This window comes from Medicago sativa, chromosome 5 (genome assembly GCF_051527215.1).
Source record: "Medicago sativa cultivar Bolivia chromosome 5, Bolivia_mono, whole genome shotgun sequence".
Taxonomy (NCBI): domain Eukaryota; kingdom Viridiplantae; phylum Streptophyta; class Magnoliopsida; order Fabales; family Fabaceae; genus Medicago; species Medicago sativa.
Window position 1 is genome coordinate 54878109 of NC_140753.1, and position 14005 is coordinate 54892113.

The 14005-nt window shown below is 32.8% G+C and overlaps 2 protein-coding genes across 2 annotated transcripts; one reads left to right on the forward strand and one right to left on the reverse strand.

The window, feature by feature from the left end:
• Positions 1 to 500: 500 nt before the first annotated feature.
• Positions 501 to 2946, forward strand: LOC146923144 (cytochrome P450 86A1-like). Its single transcript, XM_085715858.1, has 2 exons — positions 501 to 1185; positions 1804 to 2946. The coding sequence occupies exons 1-2, from the start codon at positions 512 to 514 to the stop codon at positions 2660 to 2662; spliced, it is 1533 nt and encodes a 510-aa protein (XP_085571984.1). The 5' UTR covers positions 501 to 511; the 3' UTR covers positions 2663 to 2946.
• Positions 2947 to 6285: 3339 nt separating this feature from the next.
• On the reverse strand, positions 6286 to 8452 carry LOC146923145 (uncharacterized). The gene is made up of 3 exons (XM_085715859.1): positions 8064 to 8452; positions 7752 to 7878; positions 6286 to 6831 (listed from the first exon to the last, which is right to left on the reverse strand). Exons 1-3 carry the CDS (start codon positions 8450 to 8452, stop codon positions 6286 to 6288), a joined length of 1062 nt encoding a protein of 353 aa, XP_085571985.1.
• Between the last annotated feature and the right edge of the window lie 5553 nt (positions 8453 to 14005).

Genomic DNA, 14005 nt, shown 5'->3' on the forward strand with positions numbered 1-14005 from the left:
TGAAGCCTTACGAAAGTTGAAGAGTACACACATTAATTAGTGGATTATAAGAATGCGATTGTTTTTATTTTTGAGATGATAAAAATGTGTTGAAATTAATTGGATCTCTTAAAGCTTATGGGCAAAGGTTGAGTGGACATAATGAGAAAAAGTAAAAACGTATACATAGGACAAGAGGCAATTGCATCATACTTTGTAACAATTATTCTAAAAGCAAAAATGTCAAATACAATTTTCATAGCAACTACCCCGTACATATATATTCTCCTAATAATTCCTATAAATGTCTGCAGATGATATATCCACCTAATATTGACCACTTTATTAATATTTATACGTAAACTTCCCCCAACAACTCTCTCCTAAACATTGTCTTATAATGTTTACCAAAAAGAGCTAAACATTGTCTTATAATGTTTACCAAAAAGAGAAAACCTTGTCATATAATGTCATACTCATTCCACATAATATATATACGCGAATGTAACCCTTGTAATCACATCACATACAAATGGAGACCCTCACTCTTCTCCTTACCCTAACAGCCTCCCTCTCTGCCTATTTCCTTTGGTTCCATCTCCTCGCCCGAACCCTAACCGGTCCAAAAGCATGGCCCTTCATCGGTAGCCTTCCGGCCCTATTCAAAAACCGGAACCGAGTTCATGATTGGATCGCGGAAAATCTCCGAGCAACTGGTGGTTCAGCCACATACCAAACATGCATTATCCCCTTTCCTTTCTTGGCTCACAAGCAAGGGTTCTACACCGTCACATGCCACCCTAAAAACCTCGAACACATCCTTCGAACCCGGTTCGATAATTACCCGAAAGGGCCTACGTGGCAAACAGCATTTCACGATCTTTTGGGCCAAGGCATTTTCAACAGCGACGGTGAAACGTGGATAATGCAACGTAAAACCGCTGCCCTCGAATTCACGGCACGAACATTGAAACTAGCTATGGCTCGATGGGTGAACCGGTCCATCAAAAACCGACTTTGGTGTATTTTGGATAAATCGGTTAAAGATAATGTCTATGTGGATTTACAAGATCTTTTGTTAAGATTAACATTTGATAATATTTGTGGACTTACGTTAGGTAAAGACCCTGAAACTCTTTCACCGGCGTTACCTGAAAACCCCTTTTCTGTTGCTTTTGACACCGCCACTGAAGCCACCATGCACAGGTCAGTAACTCTTACTTATAGTTGTAGACATATGGTTTTGAATCTTAATTAAGTTCATGTTTGAGCTTATTGTGAAACGTGATTTGGGTAGGATTAATTAATGAGTCGCTTGTCAAAAAAAATCATCAGTCACATGTCATAATTAACTTAATTTGCTTTCTGTTTAAAACTAATAAAAATCATTTTGCTTTATTTTTTCCTTAAAAAGAAAAACCATTTTGCTTTATTTTTAAAATTTAATTCATATACGTCATCAATGTGAATAGTTAACCAGCTAATCACTAAAATGTTTAACATTTAGATTAATTATTTCTAAAGTCACACATGATTCATTGTGATTTTCCTGGACAAAACTTGTCAAAAATTAAATTTTTTCTTTTATATATAATGTGAATTTCGTTTTGATAATATAATATAATAAGAGAGGTCATGTTATTCCAAGCATATATTTTAGTTGAGTTATTCCGTTTAATAATTGACAGAATTTTGTCAACTCAAACTTGCTCCTTGAGTAACTTGATCATTCTCATTAATAAATAGTGTTATTTCGATACATGTTGAGATTATAATTTAGTCATCTATATCATTCTCACAAAAATAATTGCTCAACATATATAGGTTCCTCTACCCAGGTCTAATATGGAGGTTTCAAAAACTTTTCGGCATAGGATCCGAAAAAATGTTAAAACAAAGTCTCCAAATTGTAGAAACATACATGAACAACGCCATTTCAGATCGCAAGGAAACCCCTTCCGATGACTTAATGTCTCGTTTCATGAAGAAACGAGACATAGATGGAAAACCAATCAACGCAACAGTGCTACAACACATAATCTTAAACTTCATCTTGGCCGGAAGGGACACATCATCAGTTGCTCTCAGCTGGTTCTTCTGGCTGGTCATGAACCATCCGAAAGTTGAGGAGAAAATAATCAAGGAGTTAACCACTGTTCTTGAGGAAACTCGAGGAGGAGAAAAGCAAAAATGGACAGAGGATCCGCTTGATTTCAGTGAAGCGGATCAATTGGTTTATTTGAAAGCGGCACTGGCGGAAACACTGCGTTTGTATCCGTCAGTGCCGCAGGATATCAAGCAGGCAGTCGTGGACGATGTTTTTCCCGATGGAACAGTTGTTCCAGCGGGTTCAACGGTTACATATTCGATTTATTCTGTTGGGAGGATGGAGAAAATATGGGGGGAAGATTGCTTGGAATTTAAACCGGAAAGGTGGCTTTCGGTTCGGGGTGACCGGTTCGAACCACCTAAAGAAGGGTTCATGTTTGTGGCTTTTAATGCTGGACCAAGAACTTGTTTGGGAAAGGATTTGGCTTACTTGCAAATGAAGTCAGTGGCTGCTGCTGTTCTGTTACGTTACCGGCTATTGCAGGTTCCCGGTCACGTTGTGGAGCAGAAAATGTCTCTTACTTTGTTTATGAAGAATGGGCTTAAGGTTTTTTTGCAACCACGTAAGCTTTGAGAAGGAAAAGGGTTGCCACGTCAGCTTGCATTAAGGATGTTTTGGTTGCAGGGAAGAAATTCAAAGAATTTTAGTATTTAATAAGATGCATTGTTCCCACTTGTGTATGTTAATGTGTTCATCTTGTGTTTAAAATTTAGATGTTGTTATTTCATATTTGTGTTTCAATGTTTTTTTAATTTGGGTGTTGGTTATGTAAAAAGTGAATGTTGAGATGTAATGGATGTTTTTTTTTCCTATTATATTTTAAATGGAAAAAGATTGTGAAGTAATTAATTAGAAAACTTTTTTTTTGACACAATTAATTAGAAAACTTAGAAAATTGTGAACCGTAGCGGGTGTTTTTATTTTAGTAAAAGATTTAAAGTTGTGACATACCTCATCCATATATTTTTTTTATTATTATAATGAAAATTGTCGTCTATTCATTTATTGAAAATGAGTTAAAATAACATTTATTGATAATTGTTAAAAGAACATTTTTTTTATATAAGTTATAATACGGTCATTTAGTCATTAACCACTCATTTTGTTACATAGCCAACTCTTCACAACTATCATAGCGGAAAAAACATGTTTAAACCTTACAAACAAGAACAAAGTCAACTTCAAAAACTTATAAATCATAGCAAATGTGTTGCACTTATTTATTTCACGCGAAACATAAGTGTTTTGATATAGTTGGGAAATGGATGTGTGGCTTTAGCCACACATAGTCCAACGTTGGGACCGTCCATGATTGTTTTTTTCCGAAAAGAAGAGGAAAGAAAAAGGCTGTTTCAAATGTTGTCGCAAAGTGATTTTACCAATAACATTATAAATGATCTTATAATACTTCAATCATGTTTAATTTATTTTAGAAAAACATGTTATATAATCCGTAATTAAAAAAAAAAGTAAACTAAAATAAAAACATGTTATATAATCCGTAATTAAAAAAAAAAAAAGTTAGCTCTCTCATCTCTTCCCTTTTTAAACCCAATCCAAACACACCCTTAAGTTCCGAGAATACAAGCGATCCTAGCAGGATATCCGATATCATCATACTAAGTTTATATTTGGCCTGACTCATCAAAATCTATTTTAAAATTAAAGGTAAAGATAATATCTTTTATAAATAAAATTAAAGTTGACGGGTAGTTATTGTTATTTTTTAGCTTAAACATCTCTTTTATATAATGGTATAATTTTAGTTAAATAATAAGAAAAGAAAAAAGATAAAATTATTGATGATCTCCTACTTACTTTAAAAAGCTAATCTAAGTTAGTTTTCTTTATTAAGACTAGCGGAAAGACAGGCACTATCGTGCCCGTCTGTCCGCTCTTTCTACTGCGCTAACGCATGTGATTATTTTATTATGTTTGTTTGTATAATTTTGATTAAATTTTTAAATATTAATGGAAATTATTGATATATTGATTTATAAACAAAATATTGTCAAGATATATAACAATTATTTATGAACTATACATATTTTAGTTTGTCTGCATATAAAATAAATAAAAAATAATGATTTTTTATTGTTTATTCTAATAGTAATTAGTAACATCATAACATAAATGTATAAATGACATTTTATGTAAAAGAAACATTGTTATGATTGTGATCAAAGAATATCTTTAAAAACTATATTTTCGTAAAGTCTCCATCTTCTCCTTCTATTTTCCCTTCGTTAATGAGAACTTTTGTTGAATTTTGAGAAACTCCTCTCGATAAAGCTACATATAATTGACCATGACTGAAAACATGTCGTGGAAGATAGATTCCGACATTGGGAATGGTCTGCCCTTTAACATTAATTTTTGCTCACATTTGTTACTAATAATTTTTTAGAGGATTTAAAGTCCAATCTTTAACATAATATTTTGCTCACGTTTGTTACTAATATTTTTTTCCAAAGGATTTAAAGTTCAATCTTTAACATTATTTTTTACCCACGTTTGTTACTAATCTTTTTTTAGAGGATTTATAGTCCATTTAATATAGTGCTAACAAATCTTTTTCTAAAAGATTTTGAATCATAATATTTTGCTCACGTTTGTTACTAATATTTTTATCAGAGGATTTAAAGTCCAATTTTTAACATTATTTTTTGCTTAGTTTGTTACTAATCTTTTTTTTTTGCTTACATTTGTTACTAATCTTTTATTAGAGGATTTAAAGTCTAATCTTTAACATTATTTTTTGCTCATGTTTGTTACTAATTTTTTTTAGAGGATTTAAAGTCCAATCTTTAACAATATTTTTTGCTCACGTTTGTTACTAATTTTTTTTAGAGGATTTATAGTCTAATCCTCATCGGCTATTATTTTTGTTTAAAAAAAATTAAAAAAACTCATAGACTCGTGAGAAATAAAGCAGGAAAAAACATAAACTTTGGATTTTTTTTTTCATAAGTGATTATTGTTCAACTTTGATTTTCTCAAATTCCGATTCATTCATTCTTCTAACAAAAAAAGTAAAAACAAAGCTTGAATTGTAATGTTGGCGGAAAGTAAATTGCTCGAAGGATAAAACAGAAAGATATTCAATTCATGAAGTGGACCTTAAAGATATTCCAGTCAATGGTTTAGAAGTATGAATCAAGTTCGTGAGCCTTGGAACTTTCTAATTTTTTAGAGGTGATGAGATGTGATCAGAGGGTACTATGATGAATCAAAGAATGCAGATATAATTTTTAAACTTTTTGTGAGTTTGATTTGTTGTTAACGGTGGTAAAAGAAAGTTAACGGTGACGATTAGTGACATTGATTATTAATCCACATGTTATTTTATAATTGGCTATTTGTATTTAAAATTAAGGGTATTTTTGGAAAGAAAATTCCAACCCAAAAATGTGCTGAAAGAGGTAGTTTTCTTTATACTATATAGTATAGATATTTTCAAGCATAATGTTAACTACTAACTTTGATGCTAAATGTAATACATAAGAGGAACCTACAACATTTGCAAACATCCTATAACATTTGGAAACACCCGAACGGTCAAAAACTTTTTAGCATAACATTTTTTTTTTTTTTTGACAAATTGAGTTGGCATAACATAAGCCTTGCTATATCGAATCATTAAAATCATTCAACATAGGATTCCAATGTATAGAAAACACACATTAAATAATAAGCTATAATCAGTCAAAATGACATAAATGGAAAGAGGAGTTAACGTAAAAACAGTAAATTCCATGCAATTAAACGTTATTATTGCAGCTAAATCAAATCAAAAGAAAACAACAAATAGTTTAGAAACGCCTAAACCACAATTAATATCCATATTAGAAGCATCACATTAATAGCTCCACTCATAATAATAATAATAATAATAATTAAAAAAACTTATAGCTAGGTTTTTATTTGAACTAATTAAAATGCTGAAATGAGAATTTCCAATCTTGACCTTCCAGCTCAAAATCCTTGCCTTGTTTTGATCCCATGCATATCCAGCAAAAATGGATGAAATGAGGAATCATCATGTACTACCAGAAAAAGTTGAAATAATGACAAAAATTAGAGACGAGAAAAAAAATACGCCTTTATACATTAGAGCCTGAATTAGAGACACATTTTATATTTTTCTTTCTCTAAATTTTTGTCGCTATTTCAACTTTTTCTATTAGTGCATGAGGCTACATATTCAACAATTGAGAGAGGTAAAGATCATAAGGAAGGAAATTATTCATTGAGGTAGGAGTATCCAAGTGCATGTTGTAACTTGGGTATTGGATTGAATGAACAAGCTCACTCTCATTCACATCATCAACAACATTTTGATTATTATCATCCATCAAAATTTGTTGTATGAAGTGTAATTCATTGGAAAAAGATTCAGAAGGTAATTCATTGAAAAAAGGATTTGATTGATTTTCTTCATGGCTAAAGGAAAGTGTCGCATGAGAGGAAGAGGGTATGTTGGTAATTTTTGTAGTGATGGAGGTGTTGGTTTTGATATAGTTTTCAAGTATGTAGGACTTTAGTTTTGATCCCTTGGAATTATTTTCATTCTTCTTGTTCTTTCTTCTTGAATTTTGTCTCCTTTTAGTGGCATTCCAATGATTTTTTATGGCATTTTCAGTTCTTCCTGGAATCTTCTTTGCTATCTCAGCCCAACGGTTTCCAATTTTGGCATGTGTAGCTACTAATATCTTCTCTTCTTCTTCACTCCAACTATCTTTCTGTGAAAGTATTAATTATAAGTTTCCCAAGTAAAATAATTAGTATTACAATTTTGAAAGTTACTTAAAAAAAAATTATTGAAACTAAACTAATTAAAAATCTGTAAATAAAAATGTATGTAATTATTTGGAGAGGAAAAAAATATTAAAAATATAAGTATTGCATATGAGGTTCAATGCCAAGTTCTAAAGCTGTAAGGTTAAGAATGTTTTCGTCCTTAAAAATGTTTAAAATTTGGTTTTAGACATTTTTTGAAAAGTGATGTTCTCTTACTTTGAAATATGTTGTTTATGGTTTTTGTGTATCTTGAAAATATGTTGTTTATTTTGGAAGAAATTGAATTGATTAATAAAATTGAATTTCACCAATCAAAAATGACATATTTCAAATGTTAAGGAACAATTTTGTCAAAAAAATTGTTGAGAGACAAAAAGTATCATTTATCAAAGGGTAGATTAGAACAAAATTTTACATTTTTATTTTGTGCTAAATTAATAATGGATGAAGCCCACATCAAGATTGATGATTTATATTAACAAGACATATGTTCTAACTATAAGAAGAAAACAAACTAACAAGAAAATAACTGTAAAAAAACTATAAAGAAAACAAAGAAATTAGATCTCTAGCTGTATCAATCAACCTATGTATGCAGATAACAAACATAGATTCTCCCTAAAAGACACAGATCCTTGAAAAATATGAATCTAAATCTAGATCATCGGATAAATAGGAAAATATTATTTCAATGAATAATCTCAAAAAACATAGTTGAAATTAAATAGAAATCAATTACATGCAACTATGTAGAAGCAAAATTTATCGCTGTGCTACTATATCATCCTAGGGTCAAATTCAAGCACAAAACTTGTAATAAAAAATTATATGAAATCAAAAAATGGGTACATATATATCTAACCTTAATATCAGGACGCAAATGATTATGCCATCGCTCTCTACACTGCTTGCCAACCCTTCCTTCTAACTTCTCAGCTATTTGAGCCCATTTTCTTTCGCCATATTGCTTAACCAACTTTATCAGTTTCCTTTAATCATCATAACAAATAAAACACATTAATAAATAAAAGTTTAGTACAAATCATAGTTCTTTATAAAAAATGGAGCTTTTTCTATATAAAGAACCTTTTTTTTAAAGTTACAAAATATATAGATATACGATTAAAAAAGAATATAAGAGGTACTCAAACCCGATATAAGATATGAATTTAACCTGTCTTCTTCGTTTGTCCACTGTCCTTTGATCAAGACCTCGGAAGTCTCTTTCTTAGTTATCCTTCCCACAATGTTGGTGTTTTCACCATAACCTTGAATATCCTTAAGGCACAATGTGGAAGTTTGGTTGAAGTTAGTCCACTTCAAAGCCTCTTCATTTGCTAAGACACCATCAACAACAAAGCTTGATTCTTGAGTATTTGGCCACATAAACTCATGGTTGGAACCATAAGAGTAAGGGAACATACTTGCATTGTTTTGTTGATGGTTAGGGTAGTGAATCATTTGACCCCATAAGAATCTATCCATGAAAGGGTCATTGACATTTATATTTTCATTGCCAAAGATTTTAACGCCATTGACCCCATGATTTCCTCCTCTTACCATGATTTCAATGGAAATATGAGGTTGAAAGAGAGTGACTCAAATTTGCAAGGACTAGTTTATAGGGATGATTAATGTATTTCTTTATGGGCTGGTCATAAGGATTTTATTAGGTAAAAAATTTGGTTGACAAGTAAGCTTCTTCTAAGCCTTGTAGTAAGCCAAATAGTTTAGTAGTCATTGATTATATGTTCTTTATCCGAGGTCAGGAATTAATCAAGAATGTTTTGTAACTCCTGAACTTCAATTCAGACAAAAGGAATTATGGGGTATTATTACCCTATTATTCATTTGTAAATGTTAGTTTTTATTTTTATTTTTGTTTGATTTATTTAAAATTGGAGTAGTATACCATCTTAATAGACAAGTTGATGACACTGAAATAAATTAGAGTTATTTTTCAATTATGAGTCATTAGTATATGTTTAATACATTTTGTTTTTTTTTCCTAAATGTTTTCCTTTTTTTTTTAAAAAAAAACTTTTTTAATTAACATATTTGTTGATTCTTTTTTTAGTAATATAAACTTCCAAAAAACAATCTAAGATGAACTCTTACCATTTTTAGTAAAATGATATATTTTAATTTTATAATATAAAAAGAGAAAGAGATGTAATATTTTATTAATATTTGTTATAAATGACAAGAGTCCATCTTTAAATTTTTTTAAAGTCCATATTAGATAACCCTTTGTATGAGTGAAATATAATTGAACTTCTAGATCAAGCATATTTTTTTGAACCATAAATATATATGCACCAAAAATAGGGAGTTGAAGCAGTACTCCAAACCAATATACAGTTAATTATTAGTCGACTACACCAAACACACTCGTTATGTAAATTTGGAGTTGGCGTTGGAAATATTGTATAGACGAGGAAAAATCCATGGGTGGATGTTATCAAGAGAAAACACTATTTATGCTTACGGGAACCAATGGTTTAATAGTTAGACAATCATTGTCACACAAGCAAATGAGGTTGCTCGTAGACTTGCTAGGGCGGCCACATTTTATGCTAGTATCCAAGATTTCACTATATTACATGATTGTATTCAAGATGTTCTTATTAATGAAATGAGATAGTTATCTTCTGTCAAAAAAAAATCATTGTCAGAATAAACTTGTTGATCATGCTTTAGCTAGTATAGTTGGCCAAATACCTCTTTTAGTCCTTTAAATTTGACAAAAATATCAGGATTTTTTAAGTTTTTAAAGTTTTAAATAGATCATTTAAGTTGTTAATTTAATGCACATATTTAAATATTTTAAGTTTTTAAGTTCAAATAAGTCCCGATGAATTAAATTAACAATTTAAAAGATCTATTTAAAACTTAAAAATTTTAAAGATTAACCTGGTATTTTTGTCAAACTTAAAGACAAAAAAAAAATTAGCATACATAGTTTTACTTGTGTGGTAGTGCTCCCGGTTAGTTTAGGGAGGACTTCTTTCGTAATGTTCTTCCTTTTTTAAATAAGTATTTTTTTTAGGAGTTCTGTAACACCCCGTTTTCCCAACATAAAAATTTCATTTAAAATCAGAGTATTTTGATCACAACGGAATGTCACATACTTCATTTAAATCATAAAATGGATAATAATAATAATCCTTCAAATTCAACATCATGAAAAATCTTAAACTATTGCAGCGGAAAATAGTTCAACATTTAAAAGTCTTGGCACGCAGGCCTTATTGAAAAATCTCATAAATTAGTTCATAAAAGAGACACGTAAGGAATAGAAGTAAATGCAAGCCCCTATCCCGTTACGTATCAGAGCACATAGACACCAACTGAGAGTCCACTCATGAACGCCTCTAATCTTTATTACTTGCACATTACCCACGGTCGAGGCAACATATACGCAGAAGGGGTGAGATTTCATAATCAATACATTAAGCATATAATCCAATAAAATGCATTTAACAACTTAAACATTAATAACATGTCAACAATTAACAATCAGTATATTTTTCATGTCATAACAAATACAATCATCAAATATCATTACTAATTTTCATCACAAATCATAATCAACTTAACACTCAACTTGACGACACAACTCATCTTTGACCATGCAACTCTATCAACTCAACAACAACTTGACAACTTAAACATCATGAAACTTCTTGATATGCAAATGCATGTGGTACCAATCAACAACAAATGAGCATAATAGGCTCTTCAACGTGTGAGCACAAAGGCTGCCGGGCCTAAAGCCCCCAACTTTAATGAGCACAAAGGCTGTCGGGCCTAAAACCCCCAACTTTAATGAGCACAAAGGCTGCCGGGCCTAAAGCCCCCAACTTTAATGAGCACAAAGGCTGCCGGGCCTAAAGCCCCCAACTTTAATGAGTATGCAATGAACTCAACTTCCAACAACTTAGACAACGACGTGTACAACTCATACGACTCATAATCATGGACAACTTCTTAAATTCCAACAACATAGACCGACTCATGCAACCTCAAGACACTAACAGTCGACAACAGAAAACAGCAGCAACATACAACAATTAACAACGCTTGAATGTGTTAACATTCACATAAAGGATTAATTACATCAATATAAATATCATAAAACATCATTATAGCATTCATGCAGCAACACTTCTAATTTCAGTCACCATAACGGACTTCTGGAGCTTATGAAAGCATCCTAAACAGCTCTCTAACTTACTTCTAAGGTCATCCCAAGACTACACGTGCGAAAGGATCGCATCGGGACAATTTTGGGCAACTAACAGCCTAACTCGCAGTGGCGAGTAACTTCACTCGCAATGGCGAGCAAGGTGTGCATTCTGGGTTCCTACGTATTTACTCGCAGTGGCGAGTTATTCTGCTCGCAGTTGCGAGCTCACAGGTCACTCGCAGTTGCGAGTTGTGTTGCTCGCAGTTGCGAGTTCTGGGTTCTAGCTCGCAGTTGCGAGTGTTCTTGCTCGCAGGTGCGAGCGATGAATGTCAGTACGGCCAGAAACCTAAAAATCACAACTTTTCACCTATATTCATGATTCCTTCATCCAAATAGCATCTAATTATCATCTTAAGTCATATCTAAGGTCTGTACACTAATTTTGCATCAATCTAACATCTGTTCTTGATTCATTCATCAAAATTGATCCTAAACCTAATTCTCAATTCTCACCGAAACTTAACCTAATCATGCTAAATTCATCCTATAGAATTATACCCTTAATAATATTGAAAATTAGTCTCACCCTTACCTGGTTATGATGAAATCGCAGCTCTCCCTCTGGTTCTCCTCTTTTCTGACTTTTCTCCCTTTTTCTCCAAAAACGTACGCATTATGTTTTCTAACTTTTGTTGTCTATTTATCTCTCCTAATTACTCTTATCACTACTAATTGCACATCTCACAACACAGCCCAATTTTTAATATTTTTATTTTATTTATCAAATCTTATTTTATTTAATAATAAAATAAGTCATAACAACATAGCAACTTCACCACAACAAAATATCCCTCATAATTCAGTTATAAATCATATAACCCACTCAACTTCATGAATCATAAAATTCACACATGTCAATCATGAAAATCACGTAAATCATATATAAAAAATATATTTTTAAATAATCGAATAATTAAGACGGGCGTTACAACTCTCCCCAACTTATAGAATTTTCGTCCTCGAAAATTTACCTCAAGCAAACAACTCTGGATAAGACTCCATCATCTTACTCTCTAGCTCCCATGTCAGGCTTTCACCAGTCGTTCCACTCCAAACAACTCTCACTAGAGGTATCTCCTTGCCTCTCAACGTCTTCATCTTGCGATCATCAATCCTCAAGGGTAAGGTCTCTACCGTAAGGTTGTCTCTAACTTGCACATCATCACTCTGAATCACATGGGATGGGTCTGGAACATATTTCCTCAGCTGCGACACATGAAACACATCGTGCAAATTCGATAAATGAGGTTGTAAGCCAACTCTATAAGCCACCGTGCCAATTCTCTCGGATATCTGATAAGGACCAATAAACTTTGGAGTCAACTTCTTTGACTTCAATGCACGACCAACACCGGTCGTTGGAGTAACTCTCAAGAACACATGGTCTCCCTCTTGAAACTCAAGGTCTTTCTTACGCTTATCATGGTAGCTCTTCTGTCGACTCTGCGACGCTTTCATCTTCTCTTGAATCATTTTCACCTTCTCAGTAGTCTGTTGAACAATTTCTGGTCCTAGAACCACACTTTCACCGGTCTCAAACCAACACAACGGAGTCCTACACCTCCGACCATACAAAGTCTCGAAAGGTGCCATCCCAATACTTGAATGATAGCTGTTATTATAAGTGAATTCTATCAACGGAAGATGACTATCCCAAGTTCCACCTTGCTCAAGTACACAAACCCTCAACAAGTCTTCGAGTGACTGAATCGTTCTTTCTGACAGACCATCTGTTTGAGGATGATAAGCCGAACTCAATCTCAACTTAGAGCCTAAAGCCTCTTGCAAACTCTTCCAAAATCTAGAAGTAAATCTTGGATCTCTATCTGACACGATGCTTGAAGGAACACCATGCAATTTCACTATGTCTCGAATATAAATCTCTGCCAACTGAGCCACAGGAAAACTAATATTAATCGGAATGAAATGTGCCGACTTCGTCAATCTATCAACAATCACCCAAATAGCGTCATTTCCCTTAGGAGTATTTGGCAAACTTGTCACAAAATCCATGGATATACTATCCCATTTCCATTCTGGTACATCTAACGGTGTAATCAATCCTGCAGGTTTCTGATGTTCTACCTTCGACTTCTGACAAATCAGACAAGAGTGCACAAATTGTGCTACATCACGTTTCAATCCAGACCACCAAAACAACTTCTTTAAGTCATGATACATCTTTGTAGCTCCGGGATGAATACTTAAGCTACTTCTATGACTCTCTTCAAGAATCATCTTCCTTATCTCGTCATTGTCTGGAATACAAATCCTACCTCGAAACCTCAACACACCCTGATCATCGACCTTAAAGTCACTATCTTCAGTTTGATTACTAGCAACAAACAAGTCCACAAACTTAACATCAGCTTTCTGCGCATCCCTAATATCTTTTAAGAAATCATTATCAATTTTCAACATTCCTAACTTAACGCTCCGAGATGACATTTCACAAACTAAGCTCATATCTCTAAATTGTTCAAGTAATTCAAATTCCTTCACCATCATAGCAGACATATGTAAACTCTTCCTACTTAAGGCATCCGCAACAACATTAGCTTTACCTGGATGGTAATTCAAGCTAAAGTCATAATCTTTCAACAATTCGAGCCACCGCCGCTGTCGCATATTCAATTCCTTCTGATCAAACAAATACTTCAAGCTCTTGTGATCACTAAACACCTCAAATCTCGAACCATACAAGTAATGTCTCCAAATCTTAAGGACAAATACGACTGCAGCTAATTCAAGGTCATGAGTAGGATAATTTCGTTCATGAGTTCTCAACTGTCTTGATGCATAAGCAACAACTTTACCATCTTGCATAAGCACACCGCCTAAGCCCAGTTTGGACGCATCACAATACA

Excerpts from the sequence above, each read along its gene's own strand:
- LOC146923144 (XM_085715858.1), top strand. The coding sequence starts at position 512 with ATGGAGACCCTCACTCTTCTCCTTACCCTAACAGCCTCCCTCTCTGCC. Across the intron at positions 1,186-1,803 it reads ACTGAAGCCACCATGCACAG|GTTCCTCTACCCAGGTCTAA; the intron begins GTCAGTAACTCT and ends CAACATATATAG.
- LOC146923145 (XM_085715859.1), bottom strand. The coding sequence starts at position 8,452 with ATGGTAAGAGGAGGAAATCATGGGGTCAATGGCGTTAAAATCTTTGGC. Across the intron at positions 7,879-8,063 it reads TGGACAAACGAAGAAGACAG|GAAACTGATAAAGTTGGTTA; the intron begins GTTAAATTCATA and ends TGATGATTAAAG. Across the intron at positions 6,832-7,751 it reads ATTTGCGTCCTGATATTAAG|AAAGATAGTTGGAGTGAAGA; the intron begins GTTAGATATATA and ends ATACTTTCACAG.